The sequence below is a fragment of the Heptranchias perlo genome, chromosome 12 (genome assembly GCF_035084215.1).
Source record: "Heptranchias perlo isolate sHepPer1 chromosome 12, sHepPer1.hap1, whole genome shotgun sequence".
Taxonomy (NCBI): Eukaryota; Metazoa; Chordata; class Chondrichthyes; order Hexanchiformes; family Hexanchidae; genus Heptranchias; species Heptranchias perlo.
In genome coordinates, this window is record NC_090336.1 from 17,897,140 (window position 1) to 17,918,983 (window position 21,844).

General features: G+C 43.2%; 1 protein-coding gene across 2 annotated transcripts in view; it reads left to right on the forward strand.

Annotated features, from left to right (window-relative positions):
• Positions 1 to 4,461: 4,461 nt before the first annotated feature.
• Positions 4,462 to 21,844, forward strand: part of pidd1 (p53-induced death domain protein 1) — a 50,922-nt gene continuing 33,539 nt past the window's right edge. Inside the window, exons 1-8 of one of the 2 annotated variants that reach the window (XR_010964562.1) lie at positions 4,462 to 4,925; positions 7,459 to 7,512; positions 11,200 to 11,532; positions 12,407 to 12,820; positions 13,380 to 13,583; positions 16,164 to 16,218; positions 16,304 to 16,502; positions 21,142 to 21,252. Coding sequence is in view for 1 of the 2 variants with exons in the window: in XM_067993716.1 (XP_067849817.1) it covers positions 11,292 to 11,532; positions 12,407 to 12,820; positions 13,380 to 13,583; positions 16,164 to 16,218; positions 16,304 to 16,502; positions 21,142 to 21,252 (1,224 nt within the window). In the remaining variant the exon portion in view is untranslated. The remainder of the gene's footprint in view (positions 4,926 to 7,458; positions 7,513 to 11,199; positions 11,533 to 12,406; positions 12,821 to 13,379; positions 13,584 to 16,163; positions 16,219 to 16,303; positions 16,503 to 21,141; positions 21,253 to 21,844) is intronic. The other variant, XM_067993716.1, reaches the window with a different exon arrangement.

Genomic DNA, 21,844 nt, shown 5'->3' on the forward strand with positions numbered 1-21,844 from the left:
GTGTTGTAAAATTGTTTACAATACTCAGCAGTATCAGCTGGGCTGTTCAGTCAGGCTGATTCCTTGATGGTCTGTCTGAAAGACAACTGTACGGAATCTTACAACACCCAGGTTATAGTACTACTCACCTGACGAAGGGGATAATCTCCGAAAGCTTGTGATTTTAAAATAAAATTGTTGGACTATAACCTGGGTGTTGTAAGATTCCGTACAGTTGTCTTTCAGACAGACCATCAAGGAATCAGCCCGACTGAACTTCCCAGCTGATACTGCTGAGTGGAGCCGAGTGGAGGTCAGAGCTAGAGCTCTGGTTAGAGAGCAGGGGGAGGGGGGTGGGGGGAAGTATTAGCCCTTTTGCTTGTATACCTCTGAATCCGGGAGAAGGCAGGAGAGGGGAGGAGAACAACAACAAAAAGATAGAAAAAAGATCTGATTTTTAAAAAAAGCCACCCAGCTGCGGTTCAAAAACTTGCAGCCAATGAGAAGAACACCAGGTTATAGTCCAACAATTTTATTTTAAAATCACAAGCTTTCGGAGATTATCTCCTTCGTCAGGTGAGTAGTACTATAACCTGGTGTTGTAAGATTCCTTACATTTGTCCACCCCAGTCCATCACCGGCATCTCCACATCATGAAAGACAACCAATCGTATCACATGTAAGGAGTCTTAACAACACCAGGTTATAGTCCAACAGCTTTATTTGAAATCACAAGCTTTCGGAGGCTTTCCTCCTTCGTCAGGTGAGTGTGGGATTCCATAAAGGCACAGCATATATAGTCAGAGAACAATGCCTGGTGATTTACAGATAATCTTTCCAACTGCCCTTTATCAAAGCAATCAAAGGAGTTGAATGGTGTTCAGACAGAGAAACATTACATACAAGACTACTGAATATAAAAACGGTCAGAACACAAAGAGAGAGAGAGACACACACACCCGAAAGGCTGAGAAAGAGATGGAATAACCAGTTGTATTAAAAACAGATAACTTTTTTTCGCTGGTGGGGTTACATGTAGCACAACAGTGACTCCTTGTTTTTTAGTGACTCCTTTTTTTTGTGTCCATCTCCAGGGCCACCCGGGCGCGGAGAATTCTGCGGGAGAGAGGCAGAATCTGGGTGGCTTTGATGTCCGCCCGACTTGCAGAGGGAGAAACTTGTGAGGGGCATTTCCCCGCGTAACCTCGCTGTCAGCGCCAACAGTAAGACTGGGTTTTAAAAATGTTGCCAGGTTTTTTTTGTGTGTCCCTGAAACCTATTCATGGTTGACGGTTTTATTAATTGTGAAGGAAACTTTTTTGATCTTCCTGTCTCAGTGCAGACTTCAAAAAACACAGCGAAAGCTTTTCAGTGTGGCCGGCAACAATGATCCTTCAGCCAGGGGGCTAATGGATCAAGAGTAATAGAACCCTCAATGAGACTCGTTTCTCTTAAAACATCTTAATGGGCCATCATCTGGTACCAAATAAGAGTGTTTCCCCCCCGATGACCCATTAGAGTTTAGCAATGTCTGTTATTTTGAAAAGAGGGGACTGTAAGTGAAATAAGACTTTGTAACCTAGTGAAATCTGCTATGTTTGTTCTGTAGGTTGGCATGTCTGTAATTGTGTATGTATTTGTTCAATGTGTCAAGAATGCTTCCCTGCTTGCACAACTAGACCTGAACCGGAGGAAGGTTCAAAAATAACAAGCCCTCAAGTCCCTTTGAGGAGGCCACTTGGACATCTCTGTACATAAGAGTATTTAGGGATAATAGCAATATGAAGCCACAGGTGTCCTCCAAGCTCAGCTTTAGTACCATCCTCATGTCTTGTCCCCTACTCATTTATTCCTACAGGCAACATGAAGTTATTGAACTGTCGCAAAAACCCAACTGGTTCATTAATGTCCTTTCGAGAAGGAAACCTGCTGTTCTTATCTGGTCCAGCCTATATGTGACTCCAGTCCCACACAAATGTGGTTGACTTTTATCTGCCCTCTGAAGTGGCCTAGCATGCCACTCAGTTGTATAAAAGTGCCACAAAAGGGCAACTAGTGATACAGTGACCCCTACAATCCAAGAAAGAATAAAAATAAAGACACAAACACTAAATACCTTATTGTGTCAAGGTTAAAGTAGTGTGCAAAAGTAAACAGTCTGATGGCTGGCCTGCCCGGTATCCTCCCCCCCCCGACCCTGAAACCATTATCACTGTGGCATGAAGTGCCAGGATATGTATTAAATGATTTACCATTATTTCCTAATTAATATTCAGAATTGCTATGGCAATAGTCTAGATTTCATGTCTGCCGGCTTTGGGAGTTAAGCTTTCATAAGTCGAAAGTAATGTTCGAGCAATATCATAACATAAGTTACAGCAGGTAAATTACAGGCCATACTGGTAAAAGTCTTAAGATGTTACATCAGTTCCTTCCCCACTCCCCCCCCCCCCACTTTGGGGGAGGTTCCTTGTGTTTCAGTCCGATGTCGCCACGGCTGCCAATCATTCTGGATCCCAGGATTCCACGGGCTAAGTGGAAAACTGTCCAACAGGCTCCTGTGCCTGATACCTTACTCCAACCACGGTTTCACGCATTGTATGGCAAGGTCTGCCAGCACAGCCCGATTGATAACAAAATGCCTGTGGGTTCCCTGTGACCAAAACCATCGGGCGCCATCATCTTTGTCCCAACTATAGCCGGGTGCTGTAGCTGTCTTCGCCAATTCACCCGCCATCCAACTGAAGCAGGGATGAATGGTTTGCTCAGGCCTCTGCCAGGTTGGGTGCCAAGTGACATCCCACATCGTCCCCTTAAGCAGGTTAGATACATAATAAGGCTGTCTCTTAACATTAGGTGACAAAGGCCCTGGTAATCCATTAAATTTTCACTCTCTATCAAATCTTCCACACGTACTAAGCAGATTTTATCTGAATTTTTAAAAACTTTTGCTTATAGGTTTCAGGCATAAAATCATTAGCATCAAGAATAGCTCATTTTATAACATCAAGGATAGCTCATTTTGTAGGTCATCCTGTCCGATTGACAGGAGAAAATAGGGTGAGTGCTTTATTGCTCAGTGATGTTATGAAATGACTCACTTTATATTTTGCCCCACTTATAATGGCAAGCCCAAATAAAACTATCAACATCACCTCCTTCCTTAAAACTTAGATTCAAATCGGATTTACCGCAATTAAGGGCAAGACATGCCAGATCATCGACACAGATACCACCATCACACGAGAGGACACCACCTACCAGGTGCATGGTTCATACTCCTGTGACTCGGCCAACGTTGTCTACCTCATACGTTGCAGGAAAGGATGCCCCGGAGCATGGTACATTGGCGAGACAATGCAGACACTGCGACAACGGATGAACGGACAACGCGCAACAATCGCCAGACAGGAGGGTTCCCTCCCAGTCGGGGAACACTTCAGCAGTCAAGGACATTCAGCCACCGATCTTCGGGTAAGCGTTCTCCAAGGCGGCCTTCGAGACACACGACAACGCAAAATCGTCGAGCAGAAATTGATAGCCAAGTTCCGCACCCAAGAGGACGGCCTCAACCGGGATCTTGGGTTCATGTCACGCTACACGTAACCCCACCAGCGGGAAAAAAAAGTTATCTGTTTTTAATACAACTGGACATTCTCTCTCTCTCTCTGCCTTTGGGTCTCATTCTCTCTCTGTCTGTGTAATCTGACCCACTGTGTATTCAGTATACTGGGATGTAATGTTTTCCGTGGCTAACCTGTCTGAACACCAATGACACCTTTGATTGCTATGATTGTCTCCCAGCCTAATATATGATATGCGATTTTAAAACCCTTCACTCACTCACCTGACGAAGGAGGTAAGCTCTGAAAGCTTGTGATTTTCAAATAAAACTGTTGGACTATAACCAGGTGTTGTAAGATTCCTTACATTTGTCCACCCCAGTCCATCACCGGCATCTCCACATCATCACTAGACCAGCTTTGGATAGGTGTTTTTCTGCTGCATTGTAATATAATTGCGGGGGTGTCGGATATCAAATGATACCTTATCTCCAGCAGAAAACAGCTGCGGTGGTAGCCATTACTATTTTCAGTTGTCAGTAAACCTGGCCAGGTAAATTCCAGCCATATATAAGTTTAAAAAATATATATACCAAGTGCTAAAATGCCATGTAAATTGACATTTTCTGTCTGTAGAAGGATACGAATATTAATCCAGCGAATTACCCAGTCGTCCTTGTAATCTACAAGAAGTTCATTATACAGTGAAGTCCACATGGCAGCCTAAAAAGCAATTTCTGAATGGCCCCGACTCGTTCCCTTGCTTAATTTACTTATAAGCACAAAAAACAAATCTACCAAATCTCCAGTTTATCTTTTTCCAATTGCAGACTTCCAGGAAGTTATTTGCAAAGCCAGTGGCGCGGGAACTACAGCTTGGTCTGAAGCGTTACCATCTGTCACTCTGAGAGATCGCAGTGGCCGAGCTCAGGTGCAGGACAATTTAAGTAGTTCGCAGCTGAATCAGTGTGTGTGACACACAGCAGTCGGGGCAAGCCACTGAAACCAGCAGCCCATCACTGTTAACAAGGGCGGGAGACTGCGGCAGAAAAGGCTGTTCCGCTCGCTCTGGAACGTTGCAAAAGTCGTAACATTCTAACTTTGGAACGTTGCAAAAGTCGTAACATTCTAACTTTGGAACGTTGCAAAGTCGTAACGTTCTAACGTTGGAACGTTGCAACACAGTAACTCTCGACCACTGGGACAGCGCCATGAGGCGGGAAGAAATGGTCTAATAACCGGGCAGGAGAGCGGTGCGACCGCGTTCCGCATTAACCTGGAGACGATCATCAACACAGCGATCGACGGAGGGCTCCTTCAACTTTGGAAAAACTTTTCGCAATTCGCCGCGGGGTCGCCGGCTCTTTCGCCCCGATTGGATTTGTAAGTTTAATTTCGGTGCTGTGCTGACATGTGATGAGTAACAGGCTTAGCTTTTTTTTTTCTCTCCATCTTAAACTTTTTGTGTAGGCCGAATGCCTCGGTCTGTTTTCATGGGGCGATCGTAGTTTGCGATTTTAAACTAGAGCTATTTTCTATTTTTAAATTTTTTTTTTGTAACAGTCTATTATCACGGTAGGCGTGCGACACTTGAATAATAATGTCAGTGGAATTGTAAAGTACTGCCGTGTGACTTCCAGAATAAGAACGTTGTTTACTTAAAGGGAAGTGGTAACCTGTTCCAAGGTTGTTAAACAAGCTCTATGTAGCTCCGCAGAACTTGACAGGAAGACGACATTCCGCCGATTGTGTAACGACTTGTATTTACGTGGCGCCTTTAATGCAGAGAACTGTTCCCAAGTCGTTTCACAAAAAGGCGTAAGGAAAACAGGCAGGGAGAGATTAGGAGGGGTCGAAGAGATGAGTTTTGATAAGGAAGAAATTTGCGTCCATTAAGTTGCCATTAAACAGCAAATAACTACAGTAGTTAATGTGCTGTTGGTTGAGAGTTAAATATTATCCAGGACACTGGTAAAACTCCCTGCTCTTTTTTTTTAGTAGTGCCGTGAGACCTTTTACATCCACCTGAGCTGGCAGACGGAGGCCTCGGTTTAACATTTCCTTGAAAAGACAGCACCCCTGACACTTATGCACTCCATCAGTATTACACTGAAATATTAGCCTAGATTATGTGCTTATGTGCTGGTGTAGGACTTGAACCCATGACCTTCTGATTCAGGTGATGCTGCTTCCACTGAGCCAATCTGACCCATGATGATCTTCTGTTCTCCTTAGAGCAGAGAAGATTTGATAGAAGTGTTCAAAATCATGATGGGTTTAGATAAAGTAAATAAGAGAAACTGTTCCCATTGGCAGAAGGGTCGAGAACCAGAGGACACAGATTTAAGGTGATTGGCAAAAGAACCAAAGGCGACATGAAGGGGAAATCATGTCTGAGAAATTTATTAGAGTTCTTTGAGGAAGTAACGGGCAGGGTGGATAAAGGGGAACCAATGGATGCAGTATATTTGGATTTCCAAAAGGCATTTGATAAGGTGCCACACAAAAGATTACTGCACAAGATAAGAGCTCATGGTGTTGGGGGTAATATCTGGCATGGATAGAGGATTGGCTAACTAACAGAAAACAAAGAGTCGGGATAAAAGGGTCATTTTCAAAATGGCAGCCTGTAACTAGTGGGGTGCCGCAGGGCTCAGTGCGGGGGCCTCAACTATTTACAATATATATCAATGACTTGGATGAAGGAACGGAATGTCTTGTGGCCAGATTTGCTGATGATACAAAGATAGGTGGAAAAGCAAGTTGCGATGAGGACACAAAGTGTCTGCAAAGGGATATTGACAGGTTAAGCGAATGGGCAAAAATTTGGCAGATGGAATATAATGTGGAAAAATGTGAAGTCATCCACTCTGGGAGGAAAAATAAAAAAAAGCAAAATATTATTTGAATGGAGAAATACTACAAAATGCTGCGGTACAGAGGGATTTGGGTGTCCTCGTACATGAAACACAAAAAGTCAACATACAGGTGCAACAGGTAATCCGGAAGGCAAATGGAATATTGGCCTTTATTTCTACGGGGATGGAGTATAAAAGCAGGGAAGTCATGCTACAACTGTACAGGGTACTGGTGAGACCACACCTGGTGTTCTGTGTACAGTTCTGGTGCCCTTATTTAAGGAAGGACATACTTGCATTGGAGGCAGTTCATAGAAGGTTCACTAGGTTGATTCTGGGTTTGGAAGGGTTGTCTTATGAGGAAAGATTGAACAGGTTGGGTCCATACTCATAGGAGTTTAGAAGAATGAGAGGAGATCTTATTGAAACGTACAAGATTCTGAGGGGACTCGATAGGGTAGATGCTGAGAGGATGTTACCCCTCATGGGGGAATCTAAAACTAGGGGGCATAGTCTCAGAATAAGGGGTCGCCCGTTTAAGGCGGAAATGAGGAGGAATTTCTTCTCCCAGAGGGTTGTGAATCTTTGGAATTCTTTACCCCAAAAAGCTGTGGAGGCCGAGTCATTGAATACATTCAAGGCTGAGTTAGACACATTTTTGATCAGCAAGGGAGTCAAAGGATATGGGGAAAGAGCGGGAAAGTGGATTTGAGGTAAAAATCAGATCAGCCATGATCTCATTAAATGGCAGAGCAGGCTCGAGGGGCCGAATGGCCTACTCCTGCTCCTATCTCTTATGGTCTTATGGAAGAAAAACGTTTTTACGCAGCAGGTAGTTATGATCTGGAATGCGCTGCCTGAAAATGTGGTGGAAGCAGATTCAATCGTGGCTTTCAAAAAGGAATTGGTTAAATATTTGAAATGAAAAAATTTTGCAGGGCTGGAGGGAAAGAGTGGGAGAATGGGATAGCTGGATTCCTCTTACAAAGAGCCGGCACGGGCTCGATGGGCTGAATAGCCTCCTCCTATGTTGTAACCATTCTATGATTTTGTTACAGGTGGAGTTCCAGAGAGTAGGACTGAAATGGCTGAAGTGTATGCCTCCAATGGTGGTAAGTAATAAGAAAGTCAACATCATGTCCAGACTCATTCCCTCTTCGAAAGCCACCAGTTAAGGTTATAGCTGCAGTTGGTAGAAATCTGTGCATGCAGAATGCACAAAAATGTGGAGTTAGGAGTGAAGCCTTTGTGAGGGGATGAAGGACTGGAGGACATGCAGCGATAGAAGAGAAGACTTTTAAATCGAATGCGTTCGGGGTCGGTGGGGGGAAGCGGGGAGTAGGTTAGTGAGGATGGGGTTGATCAGTGAGTGGGACCGGATATGTGCAGAAGAGTTTTATACAACTTAGAGTTTAGGCGACAATGGCATGGATGAGAACTTGAGCGGCAGAGGGGCTGCGATGGGGACAGAGGTGGAAGTAAGCGATCCTAGATGGTAATGGATAGGAGGCAGGGTTTAAAGCTCCGCTTAGGGTTGAACAGGATGCCAAAATTACAAATGGTCAAGCTGCGCCCGAGGGAGGGAGGGAGTGGGTGGTGAGGGGAAGGGAATGAAGTACGTGGTAAATGAGTGGTGACTGAAGACAGTGGCTTTGGTCTTCCTGATGTTGAACTGAAGAAAGTTCAGATTCATCCAGGATTTGATATCGAATAAGAATAAGAATATGACAGTATAGAGGCAGCTGAGGGCCTGAGAGAAGTGGCAGAGAGGAACAGTTGGATATCATCAATGTTTGAAAGCTGAGCTCATGACACTTAAAAGCATAATGGGCCAGAATTTACCGTAGCTGGCGAATGAACAGCGTCTGTCATTTGTTATCCTTGCCCGTTTAGTTTCCATGAGCTTTTGCAGGGCAAGTTGCTGTGAGTGGGAGATCACAACAGGGCATCTGGGACCTGTGTGAACAGGGCAAGCCACTGAGTATCTCCTTAAGCAATCAGACTGAAGGATTGTTAATGAACAGTGCAGAGCCTGAATCAGGAAGTGTGGTGAATTCAATGTCAAATCAGTTACAGAACGAGAAATAAAGAGAGAGGGAAAGAAAGATTGGATTAAGAGTCAGAAAGAAATAGTAAAAAAAAATTTAAATTAAATTAAAAAAAATCTTAAAAGCTGAAGGAATGAGACTCCACACTTGTGAAAGTTAATTTTCAGTGCCAGAGAAGTTTTTTGGCAGTTATTAAGACTTATCACGGTGTTAACAGGGGTACTTAGACTGAAATGGACAAGCCCTATCTTTCTGTGGCGAGTTTAGTTCGTATCTACTGTCCAAGTTCAGGAACTTCACGCCGTTTGACGTATTTAAACGGTGAATCAGACAGTGAGATGCAGTTTTCGGGAAGCTATCAGTGGCGCATCTCGGACAGCAACTTCCGGATTTTCATGTTTAACCTCACATCTGCCCTCGCTTGAAGTTGCTGTGTGATTTGTGCATAAATAATGGTGAAGGCCATTAGCATCACTGTTATATTGACAGCGAATTCTGGCCCAATATTTACAAACTGTGCTTGGTTATATTGATGAATTAGAACACAATTACAAATTTGTATTTGTTTTGCCCATCAAGGTGAGGGATGTCAGTGCTGCAGAATGGAACATCTTGTATTTCAGATGTTTAGTTTCAGCATCAGGCACTGCCAGATCTGGCCAGTTACTCCACTGCCTCTATGCTATCAGACTGCATGTCCGCCATCCAGTCTTGAATGAGTCTTAATTTGCTGCAACTATGCATTGGGAAGCTCTGAAGCCCTTGTTTTCAGCCCCTGTCACAAACTCCACTGACTCCATTCCCCTCCTCAGCCAGCCTCGGGTTGAACCAGACTCTGCGTCCTCTTTGACTCTGAGCTGAGTTCCTGGCCCCTTATCCTCCCATCACAAAGACCCACTACTTCCACCTCAACAACAACAACAACTTATATTTATATGGTGCCTTTTACATAGTAAAACATCCCATGGCGCTTCACAGAATTGTTATCAGACAAAATTTGACACCGAGCTGCATAAGGAGATATTAGGACAGGTGACTAAAAGCTTGGTCAAAGAGGCAGATTTTAAGGAGGGTCTTGAAGGAGGAGAGAGAGAGATGGAGAGTTTTAGAGAATCGCCCGATTCCACCCCTATCTCAGCCTATCCACCTTTGAAATCCTCATAGGCTCGATCTCAGTTGTAGCATTCTTGCCTGTGATTGTGAACAAATCCCACCACAAGACTTGAATAAGCAGTATGACTCACCGTTCAAATGCATTGAATGGCGTGATCATTTTGAATGGCGGAGCACGCCCGAAGGGCCGAATGGCCTACTCTTGCTCCTATTTTCTATGAAGTTCCTGAACTTGGACGGTAGATACGAACTAAACTCGCCACAGAAAGATAGGGCTTGTCCACTTCAGTCTACGTACTCTCTTTTTAATGACGTGATAAGTCTTAATTACTGCCATTTCCACGCAGTGCCACGGGAGAGCTGCATATTACAGTGACATTAAATCGAACTCTTCTGCCTGTTTAGGTAGATGTAAAAGTTCCGATGGCACTATTTGAAGAAGAGCAGGGGAGTTCTGTTGTCCGGACCAAAATTTAACCTTCAACCAGCAGATTATCTGATCATTTATCTCATTACTGTTGTGAGGGACCATGCTGTTTCCAAATTGGCTGCTGCATTTGTCTGTATAACAACAGTGATTACACTTCAAAGATAATTCATTTGGAACATCCAGAGGATATTAAGTGCAAATGGCTGTTTTTCTATAGCACAGCTAAAAGCAGAGTAAAGCTCCTTCAACTCTTGCTCAACAATATGCCTCAGCCCAACCTCAGAAAAGCACACCACATTGCACCAGTCTGACTTTTATCTATTTTCCACATAAGCCATCCTGTGGCCCCTGACCGAGACTGTTAATTTTGCTGAATTCGAGGCAGTTTTGTGTCGTTGGTTTAGGCCCGCTAGGAGCTGGATTGATGCTTCCCAAACTCATTTCACATAGGACTCTTGCAGACAGAGGAGACTTTCATCCCATTCGGTGTCAGCCTTGGCTCAGTGGTAGCACTTTCGCCTCTGAGTCAGTGGGTCGCTCAAGTCCCGCTCCAGAGATTTGAGTACATAATCTAGGCTGGCACTTCTGTGCAGTACTGATGGAGCTGCCGTCTTTTAGATGAGACGTTAAACCGAGGCCCCGTCTGCCCTTTCAGGCGGATGTAAAAGATCCCATCACGCTATTCAAAGAAGAGCAGGGGAGTTTCTCCCGGTGTCCTGATCAACATTCATCCCTCGGTCAACACCTAAGACATGATCTGGTCATTTATTTCATTTCTGTTTGTGGGACCTTGCTGTGTGCTGCTACATTACGACAGTGCCTACACTTCAAAAGAATTTAATTGGCTGTAAAGTGCCTTGTGATGTTCTAAGGTCATGAAAGGTGCTATATAAAGGCAAGTCTTTCTTTGTATACACAAAGTGCACAGATGTGACAATCAGGTGAAGACAGCATTGTGCTGGACAGTCTTGCTTTCCTGATTGAATAACCTGTGGACATTCCTTGTCTAGATTTCTCCATGGGCAAGTTACTGGAAAGCTAGGGAACTATGCCCCAATATGGGTCAACACCGTCAGGAGAGGAGGGGAGAAAACTGGAGTACACACAAAACATAATTTTGTTGCCCTAACTTGATGTACAATGAAACGCTTAGCTAACATGTTTGTTCGTTTATAGCTGTCTCATTTTGCCAATTATTTACATTGCAGCCTATTCTTGAGGGAGAATTGTTGTGAAAAGTGCCTAATGTCTGACCGGCATGTTGGAACATGCACCTCACACAGCTGAGCTATGGTAGAAGATGGCGGAGTTGTTGTGGGAGGCCGGCACTGTCGACACTGCCGATGTGTACTTGGCAGACAACAGACTGAATTTAGACGCGTTTCCAAACGGCACCAGCCATTTTTCTGTGCTTTACAATACACGCAGAGAGGAGGTGCAACAGGTTGAGTTTCTCCGTCTAAACTGCAATGAGGAGCAGATTGGTCCATCACTCGCGATCATTCCTGAACTGAGACAGCTGAAATCACTTGTGCTTAAAGGTAATGAAAGTAGATTTGATTATGCAGTCGTACATATACCTTGCCATCACTTCTGACTCACTTATCGTTTTATTTAAATTCACATAATTATCTATCTTTAATTTTTTGAAGTGATAGCTAATGATTTTCTGTGAGTAAATGAGCTTTTGCTATAGAGTAATATTCCAAGTGTCTCTATTTTCTCATTCCTTGTAATTCCTGGTACATTGACTCTTTCCTACAGCTCAGTACCCCCATGTGAACTGGATCAGTCAGTGATGTGGATTGCACCAAGTTTGCTTTTATTTTCATTAGTGTAGCAGAAACCCAGGTGACTGAAAATCAATTATCTTAAATTGCTTTTATTGTACCTGGAAATTATCACTGCTCAGGCTGAGGCTACATTTTGAGAAATAATAAATGTTTTATTACTTATTATTAGATGAAAAGTTATCCCGTTGAATCTTGAAATGTTCTTGAGAGTAGATTATCTACATGAGTGTGATTCACACTGTGTGTGTGCCACAGTATGATCTCTTGATTTCCTTTCTTGTATGATATTATTTGGATTAATATCTTGCAGTTCTAGAAGTTGGGACGGAGCTTTAGAAAGTTCTGACGACAGGTCATCGACCTGAAACATTAACTCTGCTTCCTTCTCCACAGATGCTGCCTGACCCGCTGAGCATTTCCAGCATTTTAGATAGTGCTGTGTACACAAGGAGGCAAATAGACAACTGCTACTAACATACTAGCTTTATAGTCACAGTGATTTGGGCAGTTTTCATTGTTCTAAATCTGAGTACATCAATCCTATCAAAAAACACCTGGGTTTATTCCTGGACACTGCACTGTACATGCTCTAATGGGGCTTATGTTAAATTTCATTCACTAGGTGGCCACCTCAAGGATGAATATGGCGTGTGTCAGCGTGGTCTGGTGGCAACCTTGCCTGTGGAATTTGGACATCTCCGGCACTTAACCCATTTGGATCTGAGCTTCAACAGCTTTACCTCTTTACCTGAATGTGTGACCGAGTTGGAGGAGCTAACCGTGCTTCTGCTGTGCCATAATCAGCTGGCCGCACTGCCCAACAGCATCGGCAAGCTGATAAAACTGACTTTCCTTTCACTGATGAAAAACCAGCTGAGAGAGTTGCCTGGCAGCATCGGTGAACTCTCGGCACTTCAGACCGCAGATATCTCCGAAAATGAACTGGAAATGCTTCCCGAAGAGATAGGAAACCTCCCCAATTGTACACGGTTAGATCTTTCAGGGAATAAGCTGAAAACTGTGCCATCAACGCTTGGTGAGTTAATTGGAAGAAAAATTCTGACTACTGGAACATTGATTTATCTTGAGTTTTGGAATCGACCGTTAATGTAAGATTACACATACGGTTATGGTATTAAGATTAGCAAAAGTATTAAGAGATAATTACGTGTGAAATGTTTGAATTTAATTTGATTTGCGTTACTGCGTTAAGGAGTAGTATATTTAATTACATGTCCGTGCAAGAGCAAGTTTGGTGCACATAATAAAAGTGTTTCAAAGGCAAGATAGAGATAGAAAATTAACATTCTGATCAGACCTTTTATGATCAAGAGTGTTAGCATCTAAATCACTGGATAGAAGCTCCCATTAATGTTTATCAGTCAATATTTATCATTTACAAATCAGCTGCAGTCTCGTACTGTTGATAAACATTCAATAACCTTGCATTTTTCCAGAATTCGGTATGTATGTTTTAATTTTAAGATGTTGGAATAATAAGATCTAATTTTAGATGCTGATATTGTAAGTGACCTGATAGCGATTCATTAAACATCAGTTATAAATGACACAAACCTTTATGTCCCTGCACACAGCAAACCTGATGTCTCTTGGGGAATTGCATCTACACAGCAATCAACTTGTAACAGTCCCAGCATCCCTTGCCCACCTTCCCAACTTGTCTAGACTTGACCTGCAGAATAACAGCCTGCGCTCTGTGCCTCCAGAGATCCAGAATTTTCCCTTTGTGTATTTGAAAGGCAATCCGATAGGGGAGCCGGAGAGCCCGAAAGAACAAGGTATTGAATTGGTAGTTTGTATTTCACTTCACTGGCTGCAACTTTGCATCGTCAAGGAATTTTGTTGTGTATTTAATTTAACACTAGAGTTGTATTTCCTTAAGCAAAAATTAAACATGTCTTTTTTGATTCAGTGAATATTGTAAACTATGAAATGTGCTGCATAATTTTTCCAATTCTACTTTGTATTGCTCAATATTAGAACATTCACATCTGATTTTCCTTCTCCTTCCCCACCCCTCCATGCACTGTCTGAAAGGGAAAGGCCTGGTTCTGCTTGACACATCCCCATATACGGTGACTGGGATTGGGAACTGAGTGAAGGGCAGGGTATTGACCCTGCAGCCCTCCAAACTGGCATTCCCATTGGTGGTCCAATGTGTAGTGCCACTCAGCATTACAGTTCATTTTTAATATCCTTTTTTTTTGTTTCTCTCTCTCTCTCTTTCCCCCCCCTATAGGCTCTGATTCACATTGAGATACAATTTCACAGGTGACAGCCACCCTCAGTGCCTCTCCCAAGTGGTTAGCCTTAACGTAAGCAGTAAATTTCAGCAGACTATTCGACCGTTGTGGGCCGTTGCAGCCAAGCCAGATCCTGTCCTTGTCTGATGGCCTATACGTGTACTCTCCAGCAGGGTCACTGGATAGCAATTGGGAGCTGGAATTCAGGCTGAGTTTTTTAAAATTCCCAATTCCAGCTTACTCAGCACAGGTGAAGGATCGAACCTGGGAACTTTTGTGGTCAGCATGGCTCAAATCCATACTGGGCAAAGCATTTACCAACCAAGTCACCAGGATGCCCCTTGATTCTCTGAATCACTGTGTATATTCATTCAGTTCTCTCCTTGTACAGTAGCCTTTTTAATATTTACATTGTGCAGATATTTGATTTCTTGCATTGTGCATAGGATGAGTGACCAGATACGGTTGTGTCCCATTAAATGTTGCCCTTGAAGTATCATTGCTTTTTAAGCAGTGTTGCAATGACCTGCTCTTTAAAGTGGTTTTCCTGGCGTTGTACAAAAATAAACTATGCTGATTTGATGTGGAGATTATTGGAAAGAATCCTTGCATGGTTATTTAATAAGAGTTCAATCGACAATTGTAAGTAAACTGTATTTGTTTTATGATTACAGTTATTATAATTTGCAGTTTTTAAAAAAAAGTGCCTCTAAAATTGCAACTACTCTCTGCTTTACAGTACTGAATTGGACATACCACTAGAGGGTGACATATACCACTAGTGTTTTTTTCGTGTACTACTGAGGCTTGCTCAGTGAATGAGAAACTGAGGAAACTTTATAATATTCTCCATTGCAAAACCTCTTACTGTAGCACTTTTTTGTATGGGCCCAGGAGAGTCACATCAGGGTACTGCAGCAATGAGTAAAGAAAATGTGCTACACCCTGGAAAATCTATAATGAGAGTTCCATTATATTTCACCATTCAAAGAATAGGCTATCAACCTTCATTCAAGTTTTAGTGTTATTTTGCATAGCGGCAATGGCAGAGTATAATGTAGCTATAAAAATAATTATCTGTGTATTAAATAACCACTGCACCATTTTTGTCCAAAACTAACCTTCTGATACAAACTGCTAGAAAATACTGGGTGGGTGTCAGTGGCTTACAGGTAGAAGCCCAATCTTAGGATTTATGTAATTGACAGATTGGGTAAACTCCATTCTAACATCATCTGAACCCCTTATTGGATTATTTCCACCCAGTCAATGTCTTCTGTGTGTTTGACAAATGGACATTGCATTGTGTTTTCTGTAAACAAACCGGAATGGAAGTACATAACAAAAAGGGATTTTTCTCTTCCTTTTTCAGTGGGGAAGAGAATAATTTTGAATATTTTATGTTTCACAGTTTTGTTGCACTTGAATTATGGGGCCGTTAACGCCAGCGAAATGTGAAATGATATTCTGTAGACCTTCCCATGACCTCGTCCTTCCCTATCTCTGTAACCTCCTCCAGCCGTACAACCAACAACAACAACTTGCATTTATATAGTGCTTTTAACATAGTAAAACATCCCAAGGCGCTTCATGGGAGTGTTATCAAAGCGGAGAGGTTTAGGGAGGGAATTCCAGAGCTTAGGGCATAGGCAGCTGAAGGCACAGCTATCGATGGAGAGGGATTAAAATCGGGAATCTCTGCGCTCCTCCAATTCTGGCCTCTCGCGCATCTCCGATTTTCATTCTCCCACCATTGGCGGAAGTGCCTTCAGCTGCCTAGATCCTAAGCTCAGGAATTCCCTTCCTAAACCTCTCCGCCTCTCTACCTCTCCTCTTTTAAGACGCTCCATAAATCCCGCCTCTTTCACCAAGCTTTTGGCCGCCTGTCCTATTATCCTCTCGTGGCTCAGTGTGAAATTTTGTTTCATAACGCTCCTGTGATGCGCCTTGGGACGTTTTACTATGTTAAAGGCGCTATATAAATGCAAGTTGTTGTAATGCTGTATTTGTTGGCTGTTTTCAAAGAGGCCTTGAAATCGCTCAACAAGAATTTGTAAAAAAAAAGTTGATGTTGCACAGCACTTCATATTCTGTTTGTTTTCTCATTTTACGTAGACTGTGCCAAACCGAAGGAAATCCCAGTCCGATACCTGGCATCCGATGCAGATAGGTACACTGAGCTGTTGTTTGATTAATCAGCCATTTTCTGTTTTCGTGGTTATGAGACTAAATGTACTTGTTTTGAAATGTTCCAGCTTCACTATTACCGCTGAAGGCTGCAATGTTGTGTTGCCCTGCGGGATCGAAATCCACTTCCCACCTGAAGCGATTTCCTTGGCAGTGATCTCTTGTAGCGTCACCTCCCCCGACCCACAGCAAGTGAAACTAAGACATCATGACTTCTTACTGAGTACGGTCCTGGAACTGCTGCCTCATAATATACAGTTTGAAAAGGTACAAACTTTCTAAATTAGTGGATTTTGCCTGGCATTGCTCATAATAAGTCGTTTTTGACACTTTTTTTTTATTCGTTCATGGGATGTGGGCGTCGCTGGTGAGGCCGGCATTTATTGCCCATCCCTAATTGCCTTTGAGAAGGTGGTGGTGAGCCGCCGCCTTGAACTGCTGCAGTCCGTGTGGTGAAGGTTCTCCCACAGTGCTGTTAGGGAGGGAGTTCCAGGATTTTGACCCAGCGACGATGAAGGAACGGCGATATATTTCCAAGTCGGGTTGGTGTGTGACTTGGAGGGGAACGTGCAGGTCGTGTTGTTCCCATGTGCCTGCTGCCCTTGTCCTCCTAGGTGGTAAAGGTCGCGGTTTTAGGAGGCGCTGTCGAAGAAGCCTTGGCGAGTTGCTGCAGTGCATCCTGTGGCTGGTACACCCTGCGTAACATTCGCGCCAGATAAGTGCCAGGCAACGACCATCACCAACAAGAGAGAGTCTAACCACCAATTGGTGTTTAGTAAACATAGACTCAGATCATATAGAGTTTAATTAATGTAGTGAGGGATGTTTGCAGATTGAAAGATGCTTGTGAATTTCTGACCCCAGGTTAGAAGCTTGGCAATCTTTTTTTTTCTTCAGATTATTTTGCATCTGTGGGAAAGTGTGACACCTCGAAGTGTGACAGACACATGTTGTTGCAAGAGTATTGTGTTTATACTAATAGATCTCCTGTGGCATTGCTCACAGTGAAGATAATGTTTTTATAATAACTGGTCTCTCTGCTTCTTTTGTATGCTCTAAATCTTTTTAGCTCCTTCTCTCTGTCTTTGTCTTTCATCCTTTCTCTCTTTGACTTCTCGCTGTTTAGTTCTCCTTAGGAAGCTCCTTCCTAAAGTACTGCGGCATATCCTTAATTAGGACATCAGTATTGAGGTTGAACAAGTTAAAAGTTTTATTCTGCCGTTGCTGGTTTTGAGGTGATTGATTGTGGAGATACTTAAAATGATGTCGTAGTATTCATGAGCTATTTAAGGATGAGGAAGGTCAAGCTGTCCATTCCTGCCCAGGTTCACCCTCCCTGAAAGACCTCAAAATTCTCCCTTTGCTGCATCCAGTTGGTTTTTAAATGATTCTAGGGTTTTCACCTCTATCTAGAAGTCCATTCCATGTATTGATCATTCTGTGTGAAGGAGGAATTCCTGATATCAGTTCTAAATTTGTCTTTTAACCAGTTTGCACTTGGGTTCCTTTGTCCTACTCTTCTAATTTAATTTAGCTTGAAGTATTTTTCCAGATTTATCTTTTCCATAACATTGACGATCTTGTATACATCTGTAAGACTGCCTGTGAGACCCTTCTTTTTGAGGTTGAAAAGGCCAAGCTTCGCCAATCTTTCCTCATAACTTAGACTTTTGACCCAAGTCTTTGTGTGCCCAATGGATCGAGTTGAAGATCCTAATCCAAATCGCTGTCTGTTCTCACTCCACTCGGTACATGCAGTCTTCTCCAGTTCTTTGCCCCAACCTGTACCCTCTGCTCTTCTTACTCTGCTAAATTACTTGTTCCCACCATCCCCCCCCACCTACTCCTTGTGCTCCACCATCAGAGAATGCTCCTCTGACCTCTGGAGTTGAAGGTACTTGATGGTAAATCAATGTCAGCAGCGGGAGGCATTCAAGGGGTGGAGTGTAAACATGTTCCCACAAAGAAAAAGGGTGTGGCTACCAAATCTAGAGCCCCCTGGATGTCAAGGAGCACACAGGGTAAGATAAGGCAGAAAAGGAAAGCTTATGTCAGACACCGAGAATTCAATACTACAGAAAGCCTAGAGGACTATAAAAAAATGCGGGGGTGAAATTAAAAATGAAATTAGGAAAGCAAAGAGAGGGCATGAAAAAATTGGCAAGGAAAACCCAAAGATGTTTTATAAATACATTCATAGAATCATAGAAAATTTACGGCTCAGGAGGAGGCCATTCGGCCCATCGTGTCCGCACCGGCTGAGAAACGAGCCACCCAGCTTAATCCCGCATTTGGTCCATAGCCCTGCAGGTCACGGCTCTTCAGGTGCACATCCAGGTATTTTTTAAATGAGTTGAGGGTTTCTGCCTCTACCACCCTCTCGGGCAGTGAGTTCCAGACCCCCACCACCCTCTGGGTGAAAAAAGATTTCCTCCTTTCCGCTGTAATCCTTCTACCAATCACTTTAAATCTGTGTCCCCTGGTTATTGACCCCTCTGCTAAGGGAAATAGGTCCTTCCTATCCACTCTACCTAGGCCCCTCATAATTTTGTACACCACATTAAGAGCAAGAGGATAACTAAGGAAAGTGAAGGACCTATTAGAGACCAAAAAGGTAAACTATGTTTGGAGGCGGAAGGTGTGGGTATGGTTCTTAATGAATGCTTTGCATCTGTCTTCACAAAAGAAAGGGAGCATGCAGAGATTGTAGTTAAGGAGGAGGAGTGTGAAATATTGGATGGGATAAACTTAGTGAGAGAGGAAGTATTAAGGGATTTAGCATCTTTGAAAGTAGATAAATCACCAGGGCCGGATGAAATGTATCCCAGGCTGTTAAGAGAAGCAAGGGAGGAAATAGCGGAGGCTCTGACCATCTTTTTCCAATCCTCACTGGGATACAAGCGTGGTGCCAAAGGATTAGAGGACTGCTAACGTTCTACCATTGTTTAAAAAAGGAGTGAGGGATAGACCGAGTAATTACAGGCCAGTCAGTCTAACCTCGGTGGTGGGCAAATTATTGGAATCAATTCTGAGGGTCAGGATAAACCGTCACTTAGAAAGGCACAGAGTAATCAAGGACAGTCAGCATGGATTTTTTAAGGGAAGGTAGTTTCTGACTAACTTGATTGAATTTTTTGAGGAGGTAACAAGGAGGGTCGATGAAGGTAGTGCATTTGATGTAGTGTACATGGATTTTAGCAAGGCTTTTGACAAGGTCGCACATGGCAGACTGGTCAAAAAAGTAAGAGCCCATGGGATCCAAGGGAGAGTGGCAAGTTGGATCCAAAATATGCTCAGTGGCAGGAAGCAAAGGGTAATGGTCGACGGGTGTTTTTGTGACTGGAAGGCTGTTTCCAGTGAGGTTCCACAGGGCTCAGTACCAGGTCCCTTGCTTTTTGTGAGATATATTAATGATTTGGACTTAAATGTAGGGGGCATGATTAAGAAGTGATACAAAATTGGCCATGTGGTTGATAGTGAGGAGGAAAGCTGTAGACTGTAGGAAGGTATCAATGGACTGGTCAGGTGGGCAGAAAAGTGGCAAATGGAATTCAATCCGGAGGAGTGTGAGGTAATGCATTTGGGGAGGGCAAACAAGGCAAGGTCGTACACAATAAACGGGAGGATACTGAGAGGTGTAGTGGAAGTGAGGGACCTTGGAGTGCATGTCCACAGATCCCTGAAGGTTGCAGCACAGGTAGATAAGGTGGTTAAGAAGGCATATGGAATACTTTCCTTTATTAGCCGAGGCACAGAATATAAGAGCAGGGAGGTTATGCTGGAACTGTATAAAACATTGGTTAAGCCACAGCTTGAGTACTGTGTACAGTTTTGGTCACCACATTACAGGAAAGATATGATTGCACTAGAGAGAGTACCGAGGAGATTTACAAGGATGTTGCCAGGACTGGAGAATTTTAGCTATGAGGAAAGATTGGATAGGCTGGGGTTGATCTCTTTGGAACAGGGGAGGCTGAGGGGAGATTTAATTGAGGCATATAAAATTATGAGGGACTGAGATAGAGTGGATATGAAGGACCTATTTCCTTTAGCAGAGAGGTCGATAACCAGGGGTCATGGATTTAAAGTGATTGTTAGAAGGATTAGAGGGGAGCTGAGGAAGACTTTTTTCACCTAGAGGCTGGTAGGGGTCTGGAACTCACTGCCTGAAAGGGTGGTCGAGGCAGAAACCCTCAACTCATTTAAAATATACCTGGATGTGCACCTGAAGTGCTGTGATCTACAAGGCCACGGACCAAGTTCTGGAAAGTGGGATTAGGCCGGGTGGCTCATTTTCAGCTGGCGCGGACACGATGGGCCGAATGGCTTCCTTCTGTGCCGTAAATTTTCTATAATTCTGTTTCTGTGATTCTCTCCCAAAACCACCTTGCCTTGTGACCTCTCTGTCAGTCTTCAACCACTTGCTTCAGTCCTGTATCAGTCCCCTAAATCTGACTTCCTGCTCCGTGTCTACTGTCTCTTCTTGCTAAATGCCTTAAGACGTTCTTTTATGTGGAAAGTACTATAGAAATGGCGGTTATTTTGCAGGGTGATTGGTATGGGGAAAGTAAAGTGATTCTTTAAAAAAAACAATTCCAAAGGATGGGAAACCTCTGCCAGAAAAGTTGGTTTGGAATTTAGTGATGGTAAATTTATATACACACAAATCTATGAGTTGTGGGTTGAAAACACCTTTTTCTGATCTGATGACAGTTGGTATGTAGTGAACATCTGAGCTGCCACAAGTCTGTATTGTGTGAATATTGAGTTAATCGTCAAGCTGTAGTGGTGAACTGTTGATCCAAGAGCGCGTGCCTTGTACAAATATATAACTTTTTTTAAAGGGCAAGTTATTGGTTAAAAGCCATTGACTGTTTGAAAATAATTTCCCTTTGTGCACTGGCAGGAAGTCCTTATCTGGATGCCATATGTCCCTCCTCGGCCTGACCGCAGAAGGGAGGTTGTGATGCGAACATTCAGCGAGAGCTGGAGTGATCTGGATACCGAGGTGTTCAAGGTATTCTCCTCAATTGTGGGGTCATCAGTCATTTTATAGGTTCATATTTTCAAACATGTATTTGATTCATCCGAGTTGTCCTTTTTAAATACTAAATGTTACAAAGGGAAACGTCCGTACACTTATTATTGTCTCTCACTTGACCTTGGTTACCATTACTTATGCTTTCAAAAATGATAGTTAAGGACCGCCTGGGAGCAGATCAGATAACGTAGACCATGATAAGCTATTACACCTTGTCCAGAACAGTAGAACCAGAGGACATGGCCTGCGCTTGAAGGGGGATAAATTCAAAACTAATCCGCGGAAACAATATGTCGGTGGGAGAGTGGTCAATCTATGGAACAGGCTCCCTAGGGAGACGGTGGAAGCAGTTAGTATTGAATCATTCAAATGCAAATTAGGTAGATTTCTTTTAGCAAACAACATTTTGGGATATAGTATATGAGTAATTTGAGACCTGACATGTGGTAAGCGTAGCATGCTTGGGAGGAAAAGGTGACTTTGGACCTATGGTTCTCAAAGCTCCCCATCACCGGGGTTTTCCTTACATCATGTCTAGGTCTGTTGTAGACTAATTGATAGAGATTGA